General features: G+C 43.0%; 1 protein-coding gene across 34 annotated transcripts in view; it reads right to left on the reverse strand.

Annotated features, from left to right (window-relative positions):
• Sgip1 (SH3GL interacting endocytic adaptor 1) overlaps positions 1 to 22,162 on the reverse strand; it is a 182,980-nt gene that overhangs the window by 86,759 nt on the left and 74,059 nt on the right. For 11 of the 34 annotated variants that reach the window (XM_021228436.2, XM_021228437.2, XM_021228440.2 and 8 more), the window contains 4 exons: positions 9,276 to 9,339; positions 4,113 to 4,137; positions 2,974 to 3,057; positions 1,129 to 1,200 (listed from right to left, as the gene is read on the reverse strand). In XM_021228436.2, coding sequence (XP_021084095.1) covers positions 1,129 to 1,200; positions 2,974 to 3,057; positions 4,113 to 4,137; positions 9,276 to 9,339 — 245 coding nt within the window. The remainder of the gene's footprint in view (positions 1 to 1,128; positions 1,201 to 2,973; positions 3,058 to 4,112; positions 4,138 to 9,275; positions 9,340 to 22,162) is intronic. The other 23 variants (XM_021228443.2, XM_040757092.1, XM_040757090.1 and 20 more) reach the window with 6 other exon arrangements.

Raw genomic sequence — 22,162 nt, forward strand, 5'->3', positions numbered from 1 at the left:
GTTTTTGGAGATGACTGATACTCATGGGGATATTCACCTTGATTTAATAGGCATTTTACTTTGGTTATCTTATCATCTGTTTTCAGATAATGTGATGAGCTAGATCAGCGGTTTTCAACCTGAAGGTTGAGACCCATTTGGGGGATGAAGGACCCTTTTGCATGGGGTCCAATATCAGATATCCTGCATATCAGACGTTTATATTATGATTCATAACAGGAGCAGATTTACAGTTATGAAGTGGCAACAAAATAATTTTATGTTTGAGGTTAGTACAACATGAGGAAGTGTATTTAAAAAGGTGCACCATTAGGAAGACTGAGAATCACTGAGTTAAATCAGTGACTGTAGTAATTATTTTTCTCAATTGCACATTCAACAAAGTTATATGTTTCCACTGTGAATGCCCACATTTTTGGTGAGGTCAGCTTACAACTACACAATCATCTTAAAAGTATGTGATGTACTGTCAAAATATTCTCTTCTGCTAAGTAGACTTAAATCATTTTGTAAACAATCTTACAAGACAGCAGTGATCATTGGAACTCCCTGTAAACATGAAAATACTCTCTGTGTTGTACTGTACATAGCCACTGAATAGGAATGGCTATACAGTACTTGAAAGCAAGTACAACTAAGGGGCTGAATTTTAATTAAACAGCTTTCTAGAGTGATACAATTGTAGTTAATGCACAGTCTGGCCCAAGATCAGCATCCTTAACTCTAGATTTCTTGGTTCAGGTCACTGGTTTCCACAAGGCAGGGTCCTGCCAAACTCCAGATATTATTGCTATAGATGGCACTTACTTTACCAAGAGCAATCCAACTTAATTTGCACATTGACATATTATAGTACATCATCTTTACAGACAACAGATTCTTTTAAAAACCTGAAAAGCTGAAATCCCTGTCCTTTGTCTCAGACTAAAGACAATGCAAGCTTTAAAAGAATAGCTAAATTTCAGCCTGTGTGGTTGATTTAAAACCTGGACCAGGGTAATCAAGATGTAATTTGTAGTTACCTTGTTAAATAATTAGTGCTATTGTGCTTCCCAGATTTGAGGTGGGGATTTTACTCACTGTTTCTACAACCCCTCGGAAATTTGAAACTAAAGTCTGTGTCCTTACCGAAGCCTTCTTGCCTCCTTCACGCGCACACTCTGCTTTGCTATGGTAGGGTGGCTCGTGTGGGCTGGGCTGCTGGAATTGATTGTGTTCATGTAGAAAAAAGTTGTTAAAGGATCTGTTTGTTCTTCAAGACACATATAAAGAATCACAGGGAGTCAGCAAACATATCACAGTAGAGACAACCTCTAGACCAAATTGTGCGGCCTGCCAATCATGGCAGGGTTCTGTAAGCAAAGAGCAGACTTCGGGCCCATAATGAGGCTCTATTCAGCAGGCCAGGTTGGCTAAGCCAAGAGAGGAAGGGAGAAGGCGGAAGATGGGCTGGGGCACCAGGGGCCATTTGGATCCCCCTTCAGGTGGCACTTGGCCTATAAATAAAGAACAGACACAAAGACAGTACGGAAAGGGACTGGACGATTCCTGACTGCATTTCTACTCTATGGATGAAAACCGTAGCTCCTCTCTTTTCCTCTTATTGGAGCCTTCCAAAAGGCCAACAGAGACCTATAGAGCACACAGAGGACAGTTCCTGACCTGTGCCCTTTCCTGGCTGCATGTTTAGGGACAAGCAGAAGAGCTCTCACAGCCAGGACTCTGACCCTGGTACCCCAGCGTATTTGTGGAGGAGGATTGGAACTGCTTAGGGAAAGTTCTGGGCTACCCTGCACCAATTAGAGTTTGTCTCTGGGTTAGAATGCATAGTTACACACAGCTATCTGAGGTCTAGACATTGTGACAAACAGCTCTGCCCATGATGGATTGGTATACACTCAGCCGGTGAGCAGCAAGACACACCCACCTTCACACCATGCAGCCTTGTCATGCAGCCTCATCAGTGATGGGCTCCATCAGGCACTGAGAAACTGAAATTAAGTTTCAGTTTGGCACAGGCTCTTTGGGTACCAATTTCTTTAGAAGCACTAGCTAAGAACACCGGTAGCTGGCAGAATCATATTAGTGAAAGTGCAAACACCAATCCCAGACCTTGAAAAGGCAGCCAGCAATCTGGAAGCTATCTCAACCATATCAAAGTGGTTACAGTCCATAGATCCAAGGTCTTAAAAAACTCATTTGAGTTTAGAAGAAATTCAGGCTGCGATTTCTACAGACCAATAATAGAGATATTCACTCTAGTCCACAGTGTTGGGTCTCAGAATTTGGTGGCAAAGTATTTGGGAGAAATTTGAACATTTTCCAATAGAACTTGTAACTGACTTATAATTTCCAATTATCCATTATTGGATCTCTCTCTCTCTCTCTTCTCTCTCTCTCTCTCTCTCTCTCTCTCTCTCTCTCTCTCTCTCTCTCTCTTGAGAAAACACACTTATTTTGAATGTGGTCTTTTCCAGAATAGGTCTTGGTTATTTCTGGAAGAAATGAAATTAAATAACTCATCTTTCTTATGAACACATCCTTATAGCATTTCTAACTAATAATGGAGAGTACCTAACTGCTAGTAAGTGATTTTACAGGACTTGGGATGGTGCAAGGAAGGCTCAGGGAGACCTGAAAGGCATTGGGCCCAAGCCTGCAGCACATGTCTATGGTCATCTTCAACATCAGACACCATGACACATAATCCAGCAGATGTTGAAATTGGGGCTCCTCAGAAGAGCAGAGACCAGAGAGGTAGCAACAGGGCTTCAGAGACAATGAGCAGGGGCTTAGAGAAAGGGAAAAAAAGACAAGACTGAGAGAGTGGGCAAGCAAGAAAAGCCAGGAGTAGCAATCCAGTGAGGGCAGAGGAGATGACAGAGCCTGGCGAAAGCATGGACAGAAAGACCGAAGGACCCAGGGAAAGGACCAAGCCGGAAGCAAAGAGAGGACACAGAAAGCCGAGAGTACCTGAGACAGAGTTAAGGAGAGGGCTCTGAGCCAGAAGCAAGAGGTGAGGAGAAGCTGAGTCTTCTGGGCCTTTTTTTTCCCCTGCTGAATAGAGCCTTGATTATAGAGGTCCCCAAAGTCTGATCAATTTCATTCTTTTTTTTTAAAGAAACATTTCACAGCAAGAATCACATGAATTCAAAAGGCCCCCCAAAGCTGAAAACTCTTAAGTCAAATGCAGGAGGAAAACTCCTGCTATGGCTGCGATCAGCACCCTATTAGGTAGAATAGTATAAGGAGTAGTTTTTCAATGTATATATTTTTAACCGCTGGATTTATTTTAGTTCTCACTCTGGCCCTGGGAGCATAATGTGTGTCCATTTTCCCCTCAATAACAGCTGTTCTTTTGAACCTTCTGAATAGGGCAGCTGATTAGATGGGAAGGAAGTCATTTCAGAAGCCAGGGTAGACTCTAGCGTGGATCAGTCCAAGCTGGCATACCCCAGACCACTTTAAAAACCAAGAAATCTGGCAGCCAGCTAGGAGTCACTTCCTGCTAAACTGAAACCCGGTGGATGCATTTTTCTCCTGCAGGCTGTAAATTCAGGCATAAATAGTTTCAACACCGCTCCCTATTTCCGAATTTAATAGAGAAAACTTATTTGCAGCCCAGCTACTCAAGGGGGAAGTTTCCTTCAGTTTTATTGGGAAGCTGCTCCTTCCTCCACAACTGTAGTGCCGCTGGAGAAGATTTCCCCAATAATGAGTTTTATGCCACCAAACTAGAGATGAACTAGGAGTCGACGGGAGCAGTCCCTGTGTAAACTGTCTGGCTTTTGATCTGCCATCTCTGTGGCTAGTTTGCTTATGTGCTCTGGAGCTGGGTTTTAGGTTAGTGCAAATATATTAAATCTCACTTGCTCTGGGGCTGGGTTTTAGGTGAACACACTTTATAAAGTCTAACTTGACGATGACCACATTTATATCTCATGCACGTTTACTAGAGAGAATTAAAATAATTGGGGTTTTGAAAAGTCCTACAAGGGGAGAGGGAAGGAGGGAGGAAGGGGGAGGAGGAGGGAGAAACTAGCCTTTAGGAAATTTAAGTATAGCATACATTGAGGTGCAAACCCACTAAAAATGGTCATTTAAATACTTACCATCCCATCTCGATCTGGAGAGCCTCTGTAACAGAAAAGAAATTGATAGCCATTATGAAAAGGAGTCATTCCTGCCCCAGTGATTAAAGAACTGTTGTCTTCAGTTACCCTGCATTCTCACTACAGTGACCCTGCAAAGGAAACAAAACCTACCACCCTGAGTGACATCTGAGGGTGGGGCGGGCACATGTTTGTCAGGCAGGGAAACTGTCACCAAGAACTGAAGTCCAAAGGCACAAACCAGCAGTGCTGGACCACGCTCCACATAGTTCATAGGAGTCTGGCCCGTCCTTCTTAAGGATTTGTTTTATTTTAATTATGTGTTTACATGCATGACTGTGTGTGCACAGTTGCACGTGTGAATGCAGGTGCCTGCCGGTAGAGGCAGAGAGTGTCAGATCCCCTGGGGCTGCAGTCACAGACAGTTGTGAGCTCCCTGACATTAGAGCTGGAACTGAATTTGAGTCCTCTGCAAGGGTATACTGTCTCAGCTTCTGAGCCAGCTCTCCAGTCCCCTTGGCCCACTCTTGCAAACTCTACTTAAAGGGTCAGTCATAAAGCAAGTACACAGACACATGTATACTCCTTTAGATATCCCCTGTGAGTGATCCTGAATTGTCTTATGTGAGGTAAAGATTTTTTTTTTCTGGTAGTTTTCAACCAGTTTGAGAATCTGTACCTTCTTCCGCATTTCTGTATTTGTGATGGAAGTTGGAATTGTGCTAAGTGGCGCCCTCTGCTGCTGAATCCTAGGGTAGCGTTTTCAGGGTGGTGCCAAGCTGTGATGCTCAAGGGCTTCAGAGCCTGGGTCTTCGGTTTTCTGTCTCTGAGGAGGTGTGTTAGAGTGGCCTGATTTCTCACGTGCTTCCTGTTTCTTTGGTCTGTTTCATACATTTGTTGGGATCTTTGTGTACCCCACCTTTTATTTTGTTCTTTTTCACTTTGTTTTTTGTTGTACTTTATGGGCGTCTTCTGAGCTGTTCCTGCTTGGATTCTCCCTCATTACTATTTTGGGGGGAAGCAAACTGCATGTACTGAAATGATGATTTACAGCAATCTTGGTATTCATACAGAGCAAAAAAATAAAACAAACAAACAAACAAACAAACAAAAACCCGGAACACTCCTGTCCCCAATAAGGTTCCGAGACAGGGACAGGAGGACACTTTCAGAGATATCGTAGCTTATAGTTTTAGGGCTACAGGAATTCATAGTTAAGCCGTAAAAGCAAAGATGTGGAGGGAGTGATGTACGAAAGAAACCAATGTTGTGTGGGCTACAAGTGTGGGGAGTAATACAGGAAATACTAAAGAAGAGTCCCAGGAAGGAGAACAGACGGGAAAGCCTGTCCAGGTAGGATTTAGACTAACAGGAACTAATGAGTGGTGATAAATGTGAATTAAAATAAAATACCAAAGAAAAATAAAACGATGCAGGAAATCTATCACCAACCAGCTCGTACCCAGGTGGGATGCTGTGGCTGCCCCCACCCCTCGACAGACTGTTCTTCCTTGTAGCTGATGCTCTCAGCGATGCAAACATGCTCCATGTGCTCCCTCGCTGAGGTGGCTTCTGTACTGGACACAGTTTCCCGTTGGAATTTCCTAATGGGAGACACCAGCTATCCAATTACAGCCCTGTCTGGCCTGCTGGGGAGCCTACTTTCCATTCAGGGCATTCAGTGTTTAGTAGGGGACATGGGGTGCATGCCTAGGCTTGTGTTTACCGCCGCTGCTGGGCATTCTCTTCCATGGAGGATCCAGACCTTTTCCCTGGTCAATGACCCGTAATACGCGAGAATACATGCAGGAACTGGGCAAGACTACCTGGTTCAGCACAGTTTTTGTGTTTGCCATGCTGTTGCTCATCTTGGCAGAGGTGGGGTGCTGCCTTCCATACGTTCCGCAGGCCGGTCACCTGTGGTGCTTGTGGGAGGTTTCATCCTTAGGCTCCCGTTGTTTCACACTTCTGATGGAGCTCCCACAGTCAGCACTGTCCTGGGCTGTCTTCAGCCACAGTGTACTTAGTTTTCCGCCATGACTTTGCTTCCCATCTATTCTATCTTCAACTTGCTGGTCTCAGGTGGCTGTGCCAAGCAGCGCATGCATTTGATGTGTTACTGACCCCAGGGCAGTTGCGGCGGCGGTTCTGTGTGTCTGGGCGCTGGTTGGTGGCTGCTCCAGGCTGCTTCCCTATTGGAGGACTGTGTGGATCTTTCCAGGCTTTGCTCTTCTTCAGTTCACACTCTGCAGCCGTCCTCCTACTCCTTCTGTGAGTTTCTCATGTTACTCTGTTCTTTCTCAGGAACAGACGGACTCTTCTCCTTCACGGGGCCACACAGAGGTAGCTTTTAATTCGCCGTTTTTTGTTTGTTTGTTTTTGCACAATGCCAGATTTATAGAGAATTCTGCAAGAGAACCAACGCCTTGGACCTGTATTCCATTTTAATAAGTTTTTCCTTCTTTAAGTGACAGATCCATTGTGTTGGATGTGTTCTATTTTAAACCTTGTCATTCATCATGGAAGTGTGACCTCTAGTTTTAAAGGTTTGTTTCATGTAACTACTGCCATTCTTCTTTGACTCTTTATCTGGGTGACAATCTTTCCCATCTCTGCCTTTTCTATAGCAGGGTTCTGTTCCCAGCCTTGTTTGTTTCTTCATGGCCTTCAGCAAGTGACTAACCTCACCTGGCACTGGCTTTTCTTCTCTAGAAGTGAGATGCTGCTACTAACCTTATTGAATTATGTGAAAATGAAGAGGGATGCCAGCGCAGTCCAATATTCTGCCCTTCCTCTCTCTATCAGCCACTGTAAGGATGATCAAATCAGGAAGCTCTGGATCTTAAACCCACTCTCTCTGAGGAGGTTCAATCAGCTGAAGTTGATGATGGCTGCTAAGCTAGCAGGTTGCTTAGCAACCCTGCACCAGTTGCAGCAATCCTGGAAAAGGTTGGCATCAACAAGGTCTCACTGACTGCAGACTGACATAGGCATTAGCTGAAACAAACCGCCAGAGTGCTCTGCTAACCCCTTTGTGTTTATGATTCCTTTTCCAAGAATGATACGTGATCCAATTAGAGAGCAGGGGCTCATAAGAAAGAAAAGCTTTCCCAAGACAATGTGTCCTTTAACCATCACTGTTGGGGGAACCAGTTTATACTTAAGTAATTTGGCAATCAGATGAGAAGTTAAGGAAAGGCGCTTGGGATTCTATGAAGTAATGGCTCATTAGAAGACCGCAGAGAGACACTGGGCATCTGAGGCCAAGCCATGAGGAATAACTTACTTTCATAGACTTCTTCTCAATGGAAAAGAAGTGCTTTGGCTACATGCAAATTAGCCTAGCTTGCCCTGAGGCTCATTTAGCATCCCCCCAGCCCCCCCATGTCTATGCATGAGAGAGGTTTTTTTATGAGACAGAACAGTTATAAAATTTATTTCAGAATTATGGTAACATTTTTCACGTTAAAGATGAAAGGACTTCCCTTCAGTGGTGACAAACAATATATTGTCATAGACACTACCTGAAAGTCCTTTACTTAGTTTCAAGATCAATTATTCCAATTAACAGTAGAGAACCTAAATTTACAATTTATTGTTTAATTTGTTGACATATTATTTGTACATATGTCTGAGGTATAACTGATACTTTGGTTCGTAGATACTTGATAAACTAGTAATTACTGAATTCATTGTCTTAAACTTTTTTTCTTGTTTTTGTTATTTATTTTTAAATTTAAATTAGAAACAAGGTTGCTTCACAAGTCAGTTCCAGGTCCCTCTCCCTTTCCCTCCCCTCCTCCCGTGCCCTTCCCCCAGCCCCTCCAATACCCCCTCATTTCCCCAGAGAGGGTGAAGCCCTCCTTGGGGGTGTCCATAGTCTGTCGTTTCATCCAGGGCAGGGCCTAGACCCTCCCCCATGAGTTCAGGGTGAGAGTGCATCTCACATTGTTGGATGGGAGTCCAAAGTCCATTTGTATACTCGGAATAAATACTGATCTACTGCCTAAGGCGAAAAAATCTTTTTAGCCTTTTTCAGACACCTCAGATCCCTGGTACGGATATGGAGAGGACTTCACAGCAACACACTTGGCTTCTGCTGTGCTGTTCTTCTGAGATGCTTCCAGCAATGTCCCACGTGACACATGGCACAATGTCAGAGTTGCCAGATGTGGCTGACAGCCTCACCAGTTCAGGGTTTGACCTTCTAGGGAGTGTGGATTTCACCTAGTGGAAAGCTCAGTGTCACAGTCGAGGAAGCTGAGGCCAAGGAAATGCCTGCGTAATTTCCAAGGTCTTAAGACTCATGGCTGAACTGAGGCAAGAATACAGGTATTCATAAGAGAGTTAGGCATTCATTTTGGTGGTTAATATTTAGAAAATGGCGAATTTATCAAGAAGCAATGTTAAATTATTTGATGCTCAGAAAAAAATATTCCTAACTTAATCATTGACCAGTGAACTTCATGTGTGATGTTACTTGTACAGTTTGAAAACACATCTAAGATTTTGTGTCAGGGCCAGCTTCTGAATGAACATTCAATATGGTTAAATAAGAACACAGTGGAATGAACATGGTGCATTACTAACACTCTCCAGGGTCTACTGCGGCACACAGGGAATTCATCTGCATCAAAGCATCCCCATAGTTGTTTTGGGCATTGGTTTCTTACTGAGGTTCCTGTCCATTCCATTGGTTTTACAGTTCTACCTGCCCAATCCTGGAACCTCAAGTAAGATCTTTGGTTGTCATCTAGGGCATGTTTGTGGGTTGGGCTAGGGTGAATCTACCTGCACAGATATTAAATTATTCCCTTGGGTCACATTATGCAGATAACTCCAGAAGTGTACCTGCGTGTTTTTAACCTCTACAAATGGAATAACCACATTTTTTGCCTCTCTCAGAGGAAGTAACATATTAGATATGAGGCAGTAAAAAGTTCATGCTAAAAAACTGAACCCATGATGAAAAGTCTCTACCCTCCAAGAACACGAATCCAAGAATAATTTGTGCTGAACAGTGACAGTTGACCCGGAAATGGGGAAAGCACAGGAAAACAAACCCATGCTATCCAGAGACACTTTGGGGCGCTCTTTCAGCATCAACCACAGCAGTGTCTTAGACAGAAGCTCGCCCAGAGAGGCAAACTCTGAAGTACGTACGTAGAGTCAGTGTCTTTCTCTTTCTTCCGTATTCCAAAGGCCTTCCTTGTGCGTTTTTTCAGTCCTGTGGAAAAATGGGAAAGGGTCAGGAAGCAGTCAGCAGCACAGGGGAATGAATCCTGGAAGGTGCAGCCAGACCCGGTAGACTCTATCATCAACACTACCGTGCACACTACTCCAGAGACAGAGGTTGGGCGACTTCAAATCCAGTTCCCCTTCTTTGCTACAGGGTGAATTCAAGATCAGTCTGGGCAACTTTCTGGGACCCTGTCTTAAAGATTTTTTCTTCTAAAAAGGTAAAGAAAAAGAAAAAGGAAAAGGAAAGGATTATGGATTTTCAGGATACGGTGCAGTGGTTGAACACCTGCCTAGCCCAGACCAGGCTCTAGATCAGGGCTTGTCAACCTTCCTAATGCTGCGGCCCTTTAACACAGTTCCTCATGTTGTAGTGACCCCAACCATAACATATCTCATTGTTACCTCATGCCTGTCATTTTGCTACTGTTACGAATTGTAATATAAATATCTGTGTTTTCTGATGGTCTTAGGTAACTCCTGTGAAGGGTCATTTGACCCTCCCACCCCCCAAGGAGTTGAAACCCACAGGGGTTCAATCACCAGTCCTGAAAAGAAAAGGGAAAGTTGTTGCATAGCTGTTAAATTTGCATATTCAGAAAGCAGTGTCAGCATATGTATATGCATGTGAATATGTGAATATGATTCATTATTGAAGTTTCAACAGGTGTTTATGAGGGCCTCAGCAGGAGGAGTTCTTAGACTCATAAGCAGCATAAGGATGCTGTAAACTGGGAAAGATCACAGGCTTTTCTTAGATTACAGTTATTCATCAGTAAGATCAAGACTTTGCCAAGAAACTGAATCACAGATTTAGAATAGCCATTTCCAGGGTGGATCAGTACTTGAGACTGGCTAATTCTAAAATGCAGAGATGAGCCATACTAGGAGAAGCTGTGCACAGGCCTCTCCCCATCTCTCGTCCTGCATTCCCATTTCATCTTTAGCATCATGGCTCGGCTGTATTATTAGCTATTCTCTAAGCACACCCCAACACTGGTTCTCCAGCATCTCTCCATAGGACTTTCATCTCTGGTTGAAATTCACTGCTTGTTTTGTCAACACTCAAAATTTCAATTCATCCTTGAAGGTAGGGTTCCAATGCTACAGGCTGATAAGACCTATCAATCTTTGTTGGTGTTTTGTTTGTTATTTTCAAGACAGGGTTTCTCTGTGTAGCTTTGAAGCTTGTCCTGGAACTTTCTCAGTTGACCAGGCTGGCCTCGAATTCACAGAGATCCACCTGCCTCTACCTCCGGAGTGTTGGGATTAAGGTGTGTCCCACCACTGCCCAACAAGACCTATCAGTCTTACTTTTGATGCTTTTGTATATATTAATATATTAGAGGTGCCACTCAGCAGCTATTTCAGATTCTCTGATGGCTGTGAGCTTTCTTAGCCTAGATGCCAGGGTCTCCCAGTTTGCATGTGTGCCCCCTCCCCTCTGCCTGCCCATTTTGCAGAGGTACCAGATGACATTTACTGATTAGAGTTCCAAGAATACACCATCAAGGCAGAAGTGGGGCAAGAAGACTTCTTTCTTCCATGCTTAGGAACCAAGCCAACTTTAGTCTTCTGGTCTCACTCCATCAAGGGCCTGTTGAGACCGCTGGCATGTTCCACAGGTGTGCACGTGGCTGGGCTTCCTTATGTTAGTTAGCAAGTGCTGTTTTCCCATAGCATACGCTTGTGTAATCAGAACTGTAGGTAAAGTTGTATTGAGAGATGGGAACTAAAAACAAATCTGATATTGCTGGTAAGGGTGGTTTATCCCTATTCTCTCAGCAGCTGTGAGGCTGAGACAGGGGGATTGCTGAAAGTTTGAAGCCAGCCTGGACTACAGAGTGAGACCCTTTCTCAAAAACAAAACAAAACAAAAAAAACCCAAACCAATCACACAAACAATATATGGTCACTGATGCTGCAGGATTTGTTTGGCAGGAAGTACAAGCAGAAGAATAGACAGAATCGGGCATTTGCTATCATCTTTCTCAAGGCCCATGAGTCAGCTGAGGCTCTGAGTCACTCATTAGTTGTCTCTAAGGATACTATTCAAATATAGTTTCCAAAGTGTCTCAGTGCAGCTCGATTTTGTGTTTAATATTCATTCTGTTTAAGATGTTTAGATCTTTAAAATGTCAATGCTCTTTTTAAAAACCATTTCCCACACGAAACTATTCTCCATTAGTCTCCACATAATGAGTTTATAGGGAAACTGGCTGACATTTCAAGCTATTCATAATATTTAGGAATGCTTGCCCCCATCCCTTTCCATTTTCAATTCTCTTTGTTAAAATTTCTTTCTTCTCTATTCTGTCTTATTCCCCCATAGGGACAAATACCATAGTTACATAATCATCATTTTCTTCTTACCATTTACCCCAGGTTTCAGCTTCTTGCTGCTTCCAATTTAGCTTTAGGTTCACAATGATTGCTGTACTCATGAATCACTACTGATGACTTTAGAAACACATCACAAAACCATTACTAACTTGTATTTTCAAGTTCTTTATTCTGGTAACTTTACTTAAAAGAGACAGCACATCCTCTCAAACAGATCAGGAAGTATCCACAACTTTCAGATTCCACACTGTCACACCCTGGACTAACACTTTTGGACAACAGCCAATGTGAACAAGGTCATGAATGTCCTGAGTTCTCTATTTTCCAGGAAAAAGTGCACAGGCCCAGAGTTGGGAAACATATAGGCCATCCCAGCATCGTTTCTGGCTGCACAGCTTGCTGTTGCTTCTGTTCTCTTTGGGTTTCAGTCTTCAGTTTATAACAAGCAACAATAAAAGCTGAAGGAATTGCACACTCATAAATCCTATGCCAACCTGGAACTTTAGTGTGACTGAGAGTCATGTTTCTAACACACAGAATGCATGTGCACATGGATTATAAAAAGGAACACATAAACAGGTGACATTTCGAAAACAGGTCATATTGTCAAATGAACATTAAAACGAGGGCCTGTCTGTGACAAGTGTAAAGACTTGAGAAGACGGGGAATGTGCAAAGATTAAAGCAACAAAAATATGAAGTGTAAGTTATTTATATCTTAATGAATTGTTTTTAAAGATCCAATCAGAAATAATACTACCCCTGCTAAACACGAGGTGCAGTCGGTCATGCCTTTTGAGAACTTACCAAAAGATATTTTGGAAAAGTCTTCTAGGAGAAATGAGACGGCTCAGCATGTAGAGACTTTTGCCTTGCACCCTGAGTTCCATGCACAGAACCCATGTTGAGGTAGAAGAGAACTGACTACACACAGTCTTCTACCCCGACCCAGCCCCATCGTAACAGAAGGGAGAAATCATTCTCCAGGATATTATCGGAATATCAAGGTAAAGACATTTTGTGTGTGCTCAAGAAACACAGGGGCTAGCAAGATGGCTCAGAGGGTAAAGGAGCTTGCTGCCAATTCTCACAACCTGAGTTTGATCCCTGGAACCCACGTGGCAGAAGGAAAATCGTAGCTCCCACAAGCTGTCCTCTCATTCTAACACATGTACTTTTGGAATGCATGCACTCCTACCCATTCCCATAAAAACGAATGAATAAATGTGAAAGAATATTACAAGAAACTAATGATGTTCCAATTCTGACTTCATAATACCAAAACAGTCTTAAAGCTAATTTCCAAATAGGATTGTTTTGGGTATAGGGCATGGATTTGGGTCAATTATCCTTTATTAAGGAAAGGAGAGCACAAAACTTCTATTTTAAAGAAATGCCCCTCTCCAGGTGCCTGAACTGGCCTTCCCCTGTAATCAGATTGGTAACTACCCTAATTGTCATCATGGAGACTTCATCCAGTGCCTGCTAGAAGCAGATTCAGAGATCCACAAACAAGCACTGGGCCACGCTCTGGGAGCCCAGTTGAAAAGAGGGCGGAGGGATTATATGAGCAGGGGTGGGTGGGTGTCAAGATCCCTGAATGGCAAATCTACACAGATAGCTGACCTGAGCTTGTGGGAGCAGACAGACACTGGACAGACAGCTAGGGAGCCAGCATGGAACACACCTAGGTCCTCTGCATCTGAGTGACAGTTGGGTATCTTGGTCTTTTGTGGTACCCCTAACAGTAGAACCAGGACCTGTGTCTGCCCCTGGTGCATGAGCTGGCTCTTTGGAACCCATTCCCTAAGGTGGGGTGCCTTGCTCAGCCTTGATGCAGGGGGGAGGAACTTGGTGCTGCCTCAGCTTGATATGCCATGATTTGTTGACTCATGACTCCATGGCCTTACAGCTTCTGAATGGAGATGGAAGAGGAGTGGATTGGGGGAGGGTGGTTAGAAGAGGGGGGGGAGAGAATGGGAGGAGAGAAGGGAGGGGAAACTGATGAGTATGTAAAATAAATTGAAAAAAGAAAAGGGAAAGAAAGAAATGCTCCTCTCCAAATGCTGAGGTCCACAGCAAGAGGATTTCCTGCTGTGAAGACTCAGGGTGAGCTGTGGAATGGAGGCCACCTTTATGGGCAGCTCCAGAACTGTTGTCTTGACTGAACTGTGGTGAGTTGGCCTGTGCCCCTCCGTCTAACTTATGCCCCATTAGCTTCCTTTGGTGTCTTGAGATAAGCCAGTCAAGTTTTGAAGGAATGATATTTAAAAAAAGACCCCCTCACTTCCCCCAAGACAGGGGTTCTCCTTGTAACAGCCCTGGCTGTCTTGAAACTCAATTTGTAGATCAGGCTGGCCTCAGAATCACAGAGATATACCTGCCTCTGCCTCCTGAGTTCGGGAATTAAAAGAGTATGACACCGGGTCTGGCTAAAAATAGACTTTTAGAAAGAGGTTAGAAAGCTTATCTCAATTTAGCCAATTCTGAGTGTGATGCTATTGAACAACTGAGCAGAGCAATAGATACAGAATTTTTTAAATTACTTTAATTTTAAATAGCTTGCTTCACATGTCAATCCCAGTTCCCTCTCCCTCCCCTCCTCCCACACTCCCCCAACATCCCCCCAGCCTCCTACCATATCCCCACTTCCTTCCACATAGGGGATATCCAGAGTCTGTCATTTCACTCAGGGAGGGTCCATCCCTGGCATACAAATGGACTTCTTGTGTCCATAACACAAAAAGGGATGCTCTCGCAGCTGGACTCTTAGGAGAGTGCCTGGCCCCTGCCCTGAGTGGATACAGAATTTGATGGTGTTGGCACTAAAGTCCAGGGCAAGAAGCAATTACATCATTGAAAACACTAAGCAGACACTGTCACGTGAATGTATGGGCACATGTGCCATGAGTGTACCCGCAGAGGCCAGAGGAGGATATCAGGTGTCTCCTTCTATGGCCTTCTACTTCATTGTCTTGAGACAGAGTCTCTCACTGAACTGGAAGCTTGCCATTTTGGCAAGGATAGCTGGCCACAAACCTCCCAGTCATCTGCTTGTCTTCACCTCCTAATAGGCATGCTGGCTTTTTACATGGGTGCTGGGGATTCGATTTAGGTTCTCTTGCTTAATTAGTAAACATTTTTTAGCACTGAGCCATTTCACTAGCCTGTCTTACAAACTTTGTGAAAATGTAGTTGGCATTTTCAAAGGCAATGAGTCTGACTGTTGGCTTAAGTAATGTTGCAGGAGATAAATCCCGACTCTACAGATGAAAGTATACCACTAACTTACGGGCTCTGAATGAACATCATTTCTCTCACCTAGGTTTGCCCAGAGACACTGCATTTCTATAAAAGCCTTTAACCTTTAAAGATATATCCCATTATTTAGTTTATATTATTCTGTAAGTAAAATGGAGATTAAATATTAACAGGTACAAATGTGGTATAACCACACAATAGAATATTATTCAGCCTTGGAATTAAATACTGATACCTGATATAACATAAATAACCTTGAAAACATTGTGCTAACTGAGGGCAGATAAAATAGAATGTCATCTATTGCGCAACCTTATAGCAAATATCAGAAAAGGCAAATTCATCAACATAGAATCAGATGTTGATGGGGCTAGGTGGAAGGAGGAACAGGGACAGTTGAATGACAGAGACCCTTTTTTAGATGATGGAAAAATTCTGAATCTAGATAGTAGTGTTTGTTCTGAGAGACTGAAAATATATGAAATGTAATGAGTTATGTATGCCAAAATGACCCAAGAGGAAAACTGTACATTATATTCATTTTAGCTCAACAGAAAAGAAATGAAAGAGGCCAAGCCAGGCTACTTTGCAATGAGAGAGGAAAAAAAGTGAAAGAAACAAGGTAGATTGTCTCAAAACTTTGAGGCCTGAATAGCTACATATGCCAATCAACACAAAACCATATATTTATTTAAATGTTTTGAGACAGTTTTTGGTAATTAAGAAAATCTCAGTTGTTATTTCTCCCTGTAGATAACAATGTTGTTATGTCAAAAGGAACATATCTGGAAGTGGTTACAAATTTGTGACCTCCACTATGAAGAAAGGTGTTTCCATGAAAATTTGCTGAAAACATGCACTTTCCTTCATCAGGTGTATATGAAGCTTCCAGAAATACTTTATCCTGTTCTTTGCTCCTTTGATCTGGTCTCAGAAGCTCAGAAGGTAAATATCACAGCATTAGCACTCAGTGTGGGGGTGTAGATTCACCTTGGTGAAGGACAGAACAGGCTTAAAGCCATTTGCTCAACTGTGTTAAGGAAGAGGCATTTCAAACTGCAAGGAAGGGAGCAATGAGCCATGTACGGAAAGGATTAATACTATCTGCAAAGAGCCCTGCCTTCACTTCTGTATAGTACCTGTGACCTGTGTGGTGGTGATGGGCACTGTTTTGTGACAAGCTAGAAACAGATCTGAATCAACATTTTCACTATAATAGAAAAAAAATTTAAGTACTGATGCAAATTCCCACATCTGAATGTTTGGGAAAAATTACTTGGCATTTTGTAGTACTCCATACATGACAAAAGTTTCAAAATATTACATATGGTTTGTGGACAGTGCTTGGTGGATAAAGTAAAGCCAGATGCAGTAGGGTGGTGGAGACAGGAGAATCCATTGAAGCTGTGGGGTCATGGAGCCTTTTAAATGGTTAAAGGATCCAACCATTCCATTCATTTCTTTTATACCCACAGTGGAATTTGGAATGCGATGATAACAAAGCAACCATCACCAGCACAGTTCGTGCCCAACATTCTGTACCTGGGATACATATGGCCTGGGTCCTTCTTCCTGTCATCTGTGTCCTGGCAAACAGAGTCTCTGGCTGATGGTTCCTGCTGAGGTAAAGGCCAGCTGTCTTCCATTTGGGATGGGGGTGTAGCCTTGGTGTTTTTTTATATTTACAGCAGTCTCACTGCAAATTTGATCCCAAGCTCTTGGTCCCTTGCCTTCGCAGACAAGGCTGGCTGTTCCACTCTCCAGTGCTATTAAGACTGCTGTTAGCCCTTTCTCCTGAGGTGGAATTCAACAACTCTACCATGTAGCCATCTGTCTGTGGTGTGTCTGTATTACTCTGCACTGGGAATTTTACAGGCATCCCTTCCTGATATTTTGTCGCATCCTTGGATGGTTCTTCGGGAGCTCTTGTCTTAGTGGCTCCTTCTGTCTGCGGTACTGATCTGTGTGACACCAGACCTTCCTCCCAATGCTCAGATTTTCAAGCTCCTTTTCCTCTAGAACTTCAGGCTGTTCAGCTCAATTCATATGTGTAAACATCAGTCTCATTGTGCATGAGGGTCTTCCCTCTGTTCAGTGCAAACTTAACCTGCTTCCCCCGGTTTGGGCCCCCATCTTATCATTACCGTTGAAACAGAATTATTTGTTCTACCTTTGGGTCAGGATCTTGCATGTCCTCTACTTCTTTGTGCAGCCACACTTGCTTTCCTCACCCCGTTTTTCCACATTGAAGACCCACTGGGACTTGGCTCTCCAGCTCATGCCTGTTCACTGCCAGGCAGTGCTCTTGGATCAGTCTCCGAACAACCGCGATGAAGTCTCAAACAGTTTTTGTTTTTGTTTCTCCTTTGCAGAGTTTTGAGAGGTGGTGATCAAAAAGATGTGTGATCCGCAGGTAGCGAGTCTCTCTTGCCCATATTCACAGTCACACAGAGACACCCCACTACAGGACTCACCATTAAGATGAGACACCATAAAGCGAGCAGACATTCTAGCCGTGCCTTATCTTGCACGAGTCCATGTAGCTCTTGTGCCAGCCATCTGCTGATCTGTCATAGTTACATGACATACTGAGCTACATTGTCTATTGGTATCTGCATGATGTTCAGTGCTGGTATGTTTCTGTGTCTTTGGAATCCTGTATAAGTTGCTTCTACGAACCTTTTTGATACATAACAGATGTTCTCCACATTAGAGACACCTTGTGATTTTTGCTCCCCATTTGTTCTTGTTCAGTCCCAATGCCCTGAATGATTTCTCGTCAAAGCCCTTCCTCTGTGAGGATCTGTACCTGCTAACTTAGCATCATCTAAGCAGGTAACATATATTCTCCAGTGTAATTCTAAAGATTATACTGAAGGTTCTTTAAGATTGCCTGAAGGTTTAGTCTTTGTGTAGGTCTCTTCCTAGGTAGTGGCTCTTCAGAGGGATGGATCTTGCAGCTGGAAGGTCCTTTTCTTCATGTTCAACAACAGGTGCAGGCAGAAGTCACTGTGGAACTTCCTTTGCCCAGCCCGGGTGGAAGGGAGGATGCTGTGTGTCTTGAGGTGGGGTTCACTGCAATGTGGATCAGCATTTGCACCCTCCACATATCAGGTGCCAGGAACCATCTCCCCCATTCTTCCCCAGGCCACCCAGAACAATCAGAGGTCAAGTTCCCTCCTTCATCCTAAAACACATTCCTTATGATAGGTTACGAGTAAAAGCAAATGAGTCCTTTAAGTACTGTGTAAAAACTGAATTTGAAACAAATTATTGTGCTGATTGATGTTTTCTCTGAAGCGTTCTCTCATTAAAAAAACCCCAATCTTAACAACACAAAACATACAAGAACCTTCAGGCTTTAAGTGTATACATTGGGGGAGCTAGTAAGGTGAGGACCTGAGTTCATTCTCCAGAACCCATAGGAAAAAAAACCCAAAACAAAAACAAATAACAAGAAAAACAAAACAAGACAGCCAGGCATTTGAGACCCTAGTCCAGGAGGTAAGGATGGGTGAATCATGGGGCCTGCTTGAGAAAGAATGTAAGAACTGTCTTGTTTGCTTTTCTCCACTCTGGGTGGGAGGCACTGAGAGTAATCCTACAGGAAGGAACTTTTTTGCCTTGGTCCAAATGCTAAAAGGCAGCAATCACAGTCATGCCCATCACACACCCTGGGATGTGAGAAGAAACCAGAGGCAGGTCACCAAGCAGCAGCAGAGAGGCAGAATTCCAAATACTGAGTCCTGGCTCCTCTTGTCCTTGGAATATCTTTCTTGTAGCCTTTAAAAATATTTTTGCCTTCTTACAAAATAATGTCCTCTCCAATGGAAAGACATTACTAGGAAAATTGAGCTGCATTATTAATTAAACATAAGACTATGTTTTGCATGTTGAAATCTTTGTGTGGTTCCCAGTAAACAGAGGGAAGTTAATAAAAGCTGGATAAATAGACTGTTTCTGTAACGAACAGGAATTTTTGGCCAAAGTCTTTATCAATGTCAAGGGTTACTTTAAGGTGAATCACATGTAATGGAATTACTTATTTTCTGCATGAACCCAGGCCAAGCATTTAGTCTCAGTAACAAAAAAGCAGACAAATTTAATTGCCCTGGGCATGGTGCCTCATGCAGATGACAAATTCAGCATGGCAATGTTTATTCATTAGGATGGCTACTGTATCTCAACAAAGATGCAGGACCTTGCACTTCAGCTCTAAAGTTGGGAATTGCACTTAGATCCTCAGGCAGGCTAGGGAAGTTAAATTCATCTGTTTTAAGTGCAAGCACTGTTTTTCAATTCAGAGTACTCCAAGAGAAAAATATTACCTCAATTATCCAGGTCATTTAAGATAGTCCCTCCCTTGAGTTTTGGTATTTCTGATTACCAGGGTTTATACTGCTGCCTAGAATGTGGGAGATGTTTATTAAAAGCAAATATCAGGAAGCAGGAAGAGTTGAGGCTAGTGTTTAGGAGTATACCAGCTTTTATAAACATGTTACATGTTAGAGCAGTCAGTTACATGTTTACCAGCTGCTGTATATATTTGCAGTTTTAACCAAAGGAAAAATTTGAAGTTTGTAGGCATGTCTTCTTTGGTCTGATTGCTCTAGTTTGACATTTCAGTGATCAGAGGGAGTTCCAGGGACCTTTGTACTTGGTAATCACCCAGCCTGTTTACATGACATTCTCAGCTAAGCCCAGTGGGAAAACTGTGATGACTGTCCAACAGCAGTGGACCACAAAAGTCTGACATGGAACAAACATCAAGTGCAAGTTCGGTATCTGGAAATTCATGTTGAGACACTGAAATGGAGAATCCCAAAGGCAACGAAGAACTTCAAGTAGCTAAACATGGCTTCTTTTTTTTTTCCAGAGAGAAATATTTGACCTTTTAGTGACAGCAGGAAATGTTAGAGAAGATAGTCTTGGAATACATTTGATACTAAAGGCCACATTTGCTGTGCCAGCGTTAATGGAATTGGGGAGACGGGTGATCAGGACTTGAAGCAGGTGGACAACTTCTGATAAGCTGTCAGCACAATACCGAGACCCTCCAGCAGCATGCTTATCTGGGAAGAGAGTGGGAACTTTGAGTCTCCCCTTGGGTTCAGTGCTTACTCTTACTGCCTTCAGGGGCAGGCTTCTCCATCTCTCCAAGTCTCTATTTTCTAAGCTAAGAATTGTAAAGTGTTTTGTAAGTGTTCAGTGCTATAAGAAATCTGTATGGGACTGGAAGTATACTGGGCATCACTTTAGGCAGATTTCTCTTGCCTATGTTGGCATGTCAATAGTTGGGAAACAACTCAGGTATTCTAAGTGATGACACAAGCGCAACTAAATACCCAACTTTACCATTGCCAGAAGAAATATAAAAAAAAAACTAGCACAATTTGAAAATAACCTAAATTTCAAAATCTCCACCTTGCCTTGGTTACAACCATCATGACAAATCAAAAGTTACTCTCAAGAGACACAGACAATTAACAGTCACCATAAACAATTAGTGAGAAAGACTCACAATAAGGAATGTGTGTTTCTGAAAGAGCTAGAAATATCATAGATAAAGTCTTTAGTGTTGATTACAACTTGTAGTCATCAGTCAGTCTTCCCATTGTGACTTACAAGCCAGCCAGAATTACTCCCATAGAGCAAGAGGCACTGTGCGTGGAATATGGCATTTCCTGCTTCCAGCTTTTCATCGGGCACAGGCTTTTGCTTGGAGGGCAACACTACAGATACTCAAATTTATATGATGTATCCCCCTAGAACCTTGATGCATAAAACAGTTTCTTTTGTCTGTCTCTCTCTCCCTTCACATTCGTCGATTCTCCTTGGCACCTGCAAACCCTCCCCAACCTGCCTACCCCTGACATGTGACATATGGACAGCACTGACTTTTAAGGCCTTGAGCAGATTAATTCTGGTTTGAGGCATGAACAGAAAAACTCAGTTGAATTATAGCTCATCAAATATTTCATTTTGAAAAAAAAAGAAACCTTTTCAAGTAAAAATAACGCATACTGGATACTAATGAAAATGGATTTTGTAAGCTGTAACCTTCGGTGGAAGAGGTCCTTTGGGAAATCTAAGATTAGTTGCCATGTTTACCACTTTATACTTGGAAATAAATTGTCAGAATGTCGATTACCTTACCCAGATAGATGCTGACAGCAAAGGGCAAGGTGAGGTATGAGACACTACCACATTCCAAACATCACAGGCTACTGGCCAGAGTTACTTAGGCCAAAGATGTGTGAAGCTAACTTAGGAAAAGAAATGGGATTAGCTTACAAATCTTAAAAAGTCTTAAACAAGATCAACTACCAGATAAATACACACAGGAGTTAAAAAACAAACAAAAACACTTGAAAAGGAATTAAACAGGGCTGGGGAGAGAGGTGGCTGAGTGTTTGCTGTATAAATGTGAGGACACTCGTTCAACCCCCAGCACTGTGTAAAACATCAAGGTGGTAGCCTGTGAGGCAGTTCCGGTGAGGCAGACACAGGTAGATGGTTAGTTGTTCTGGCACAAACAGCGGGCTCGAGGTGAGACATATCTCAAAAACAAACAACCCCCCCCAAACAGAGTAGGAACGGCACTATCTGTTTTCAAGTGCACATGCACACACATACATGTGCACTTGTGCATGTGTGTGCATACACACACACACACACACACATACACACACACACAGTTTAGCTCTAAGCTCTCTTGGAAGGCCTTAAAGGTTTCCAGGCTGCCTGTGTACTGATCCTGTTTAAAGACTTATAATTAAAATATCATTTTCCTCCACCCCCGCCTCCTTTGGTAGCAAATCCCATGCATACAAAAGTTCCCCACTGTTGTTGTGCAGCAGTTTCCTCTGAGGTTAAAGCCTTTCCTTTGGAGGGAAAGTTCTGAAACTTCTGAAAGGATATAAAAGAGAACTGAAGCAACAGGATATTTTAGGACAGGATGTTTACAAGGGGAGAACCAACAGCATGTTCTAAGGGAGCATAAAGCTAAGGAATGAGACAGGAAGTAACTCAAACTAGCTTCAGGAAATCCCTGAAACTGACCAGATTATCTAGGCTCCTCCTTTCCCAAGAACATATAAGCAGTAACAATGTCTGAGAGTCACTCTCAGACAAGCTCAGATGTGCAGAAGAAACACACACAGGTCAGGTTAGCAGTCCAGAAGAAGCAGACAATGGATGAGTGACCT

The sequence above is a fragment of the Mesocricetus auratus genome, unplaced genomic scaffold, assembly GCF_017639785.1.
Source record: "Mesocricetus auratus isolate SY011 unplaced genomic scaffold, BCM_Maur_2.0 Super-Scaffold_100014, whole genome shotgun sequence".
In the NCBI taxonomy this organism is placed as follows: domain Eukaryota; kingdom Metazoa; phylum Chordata; class Mammalia; order Rodentia; family Cricetidae; genus Mesocricetus; species Mesocricetus auratus.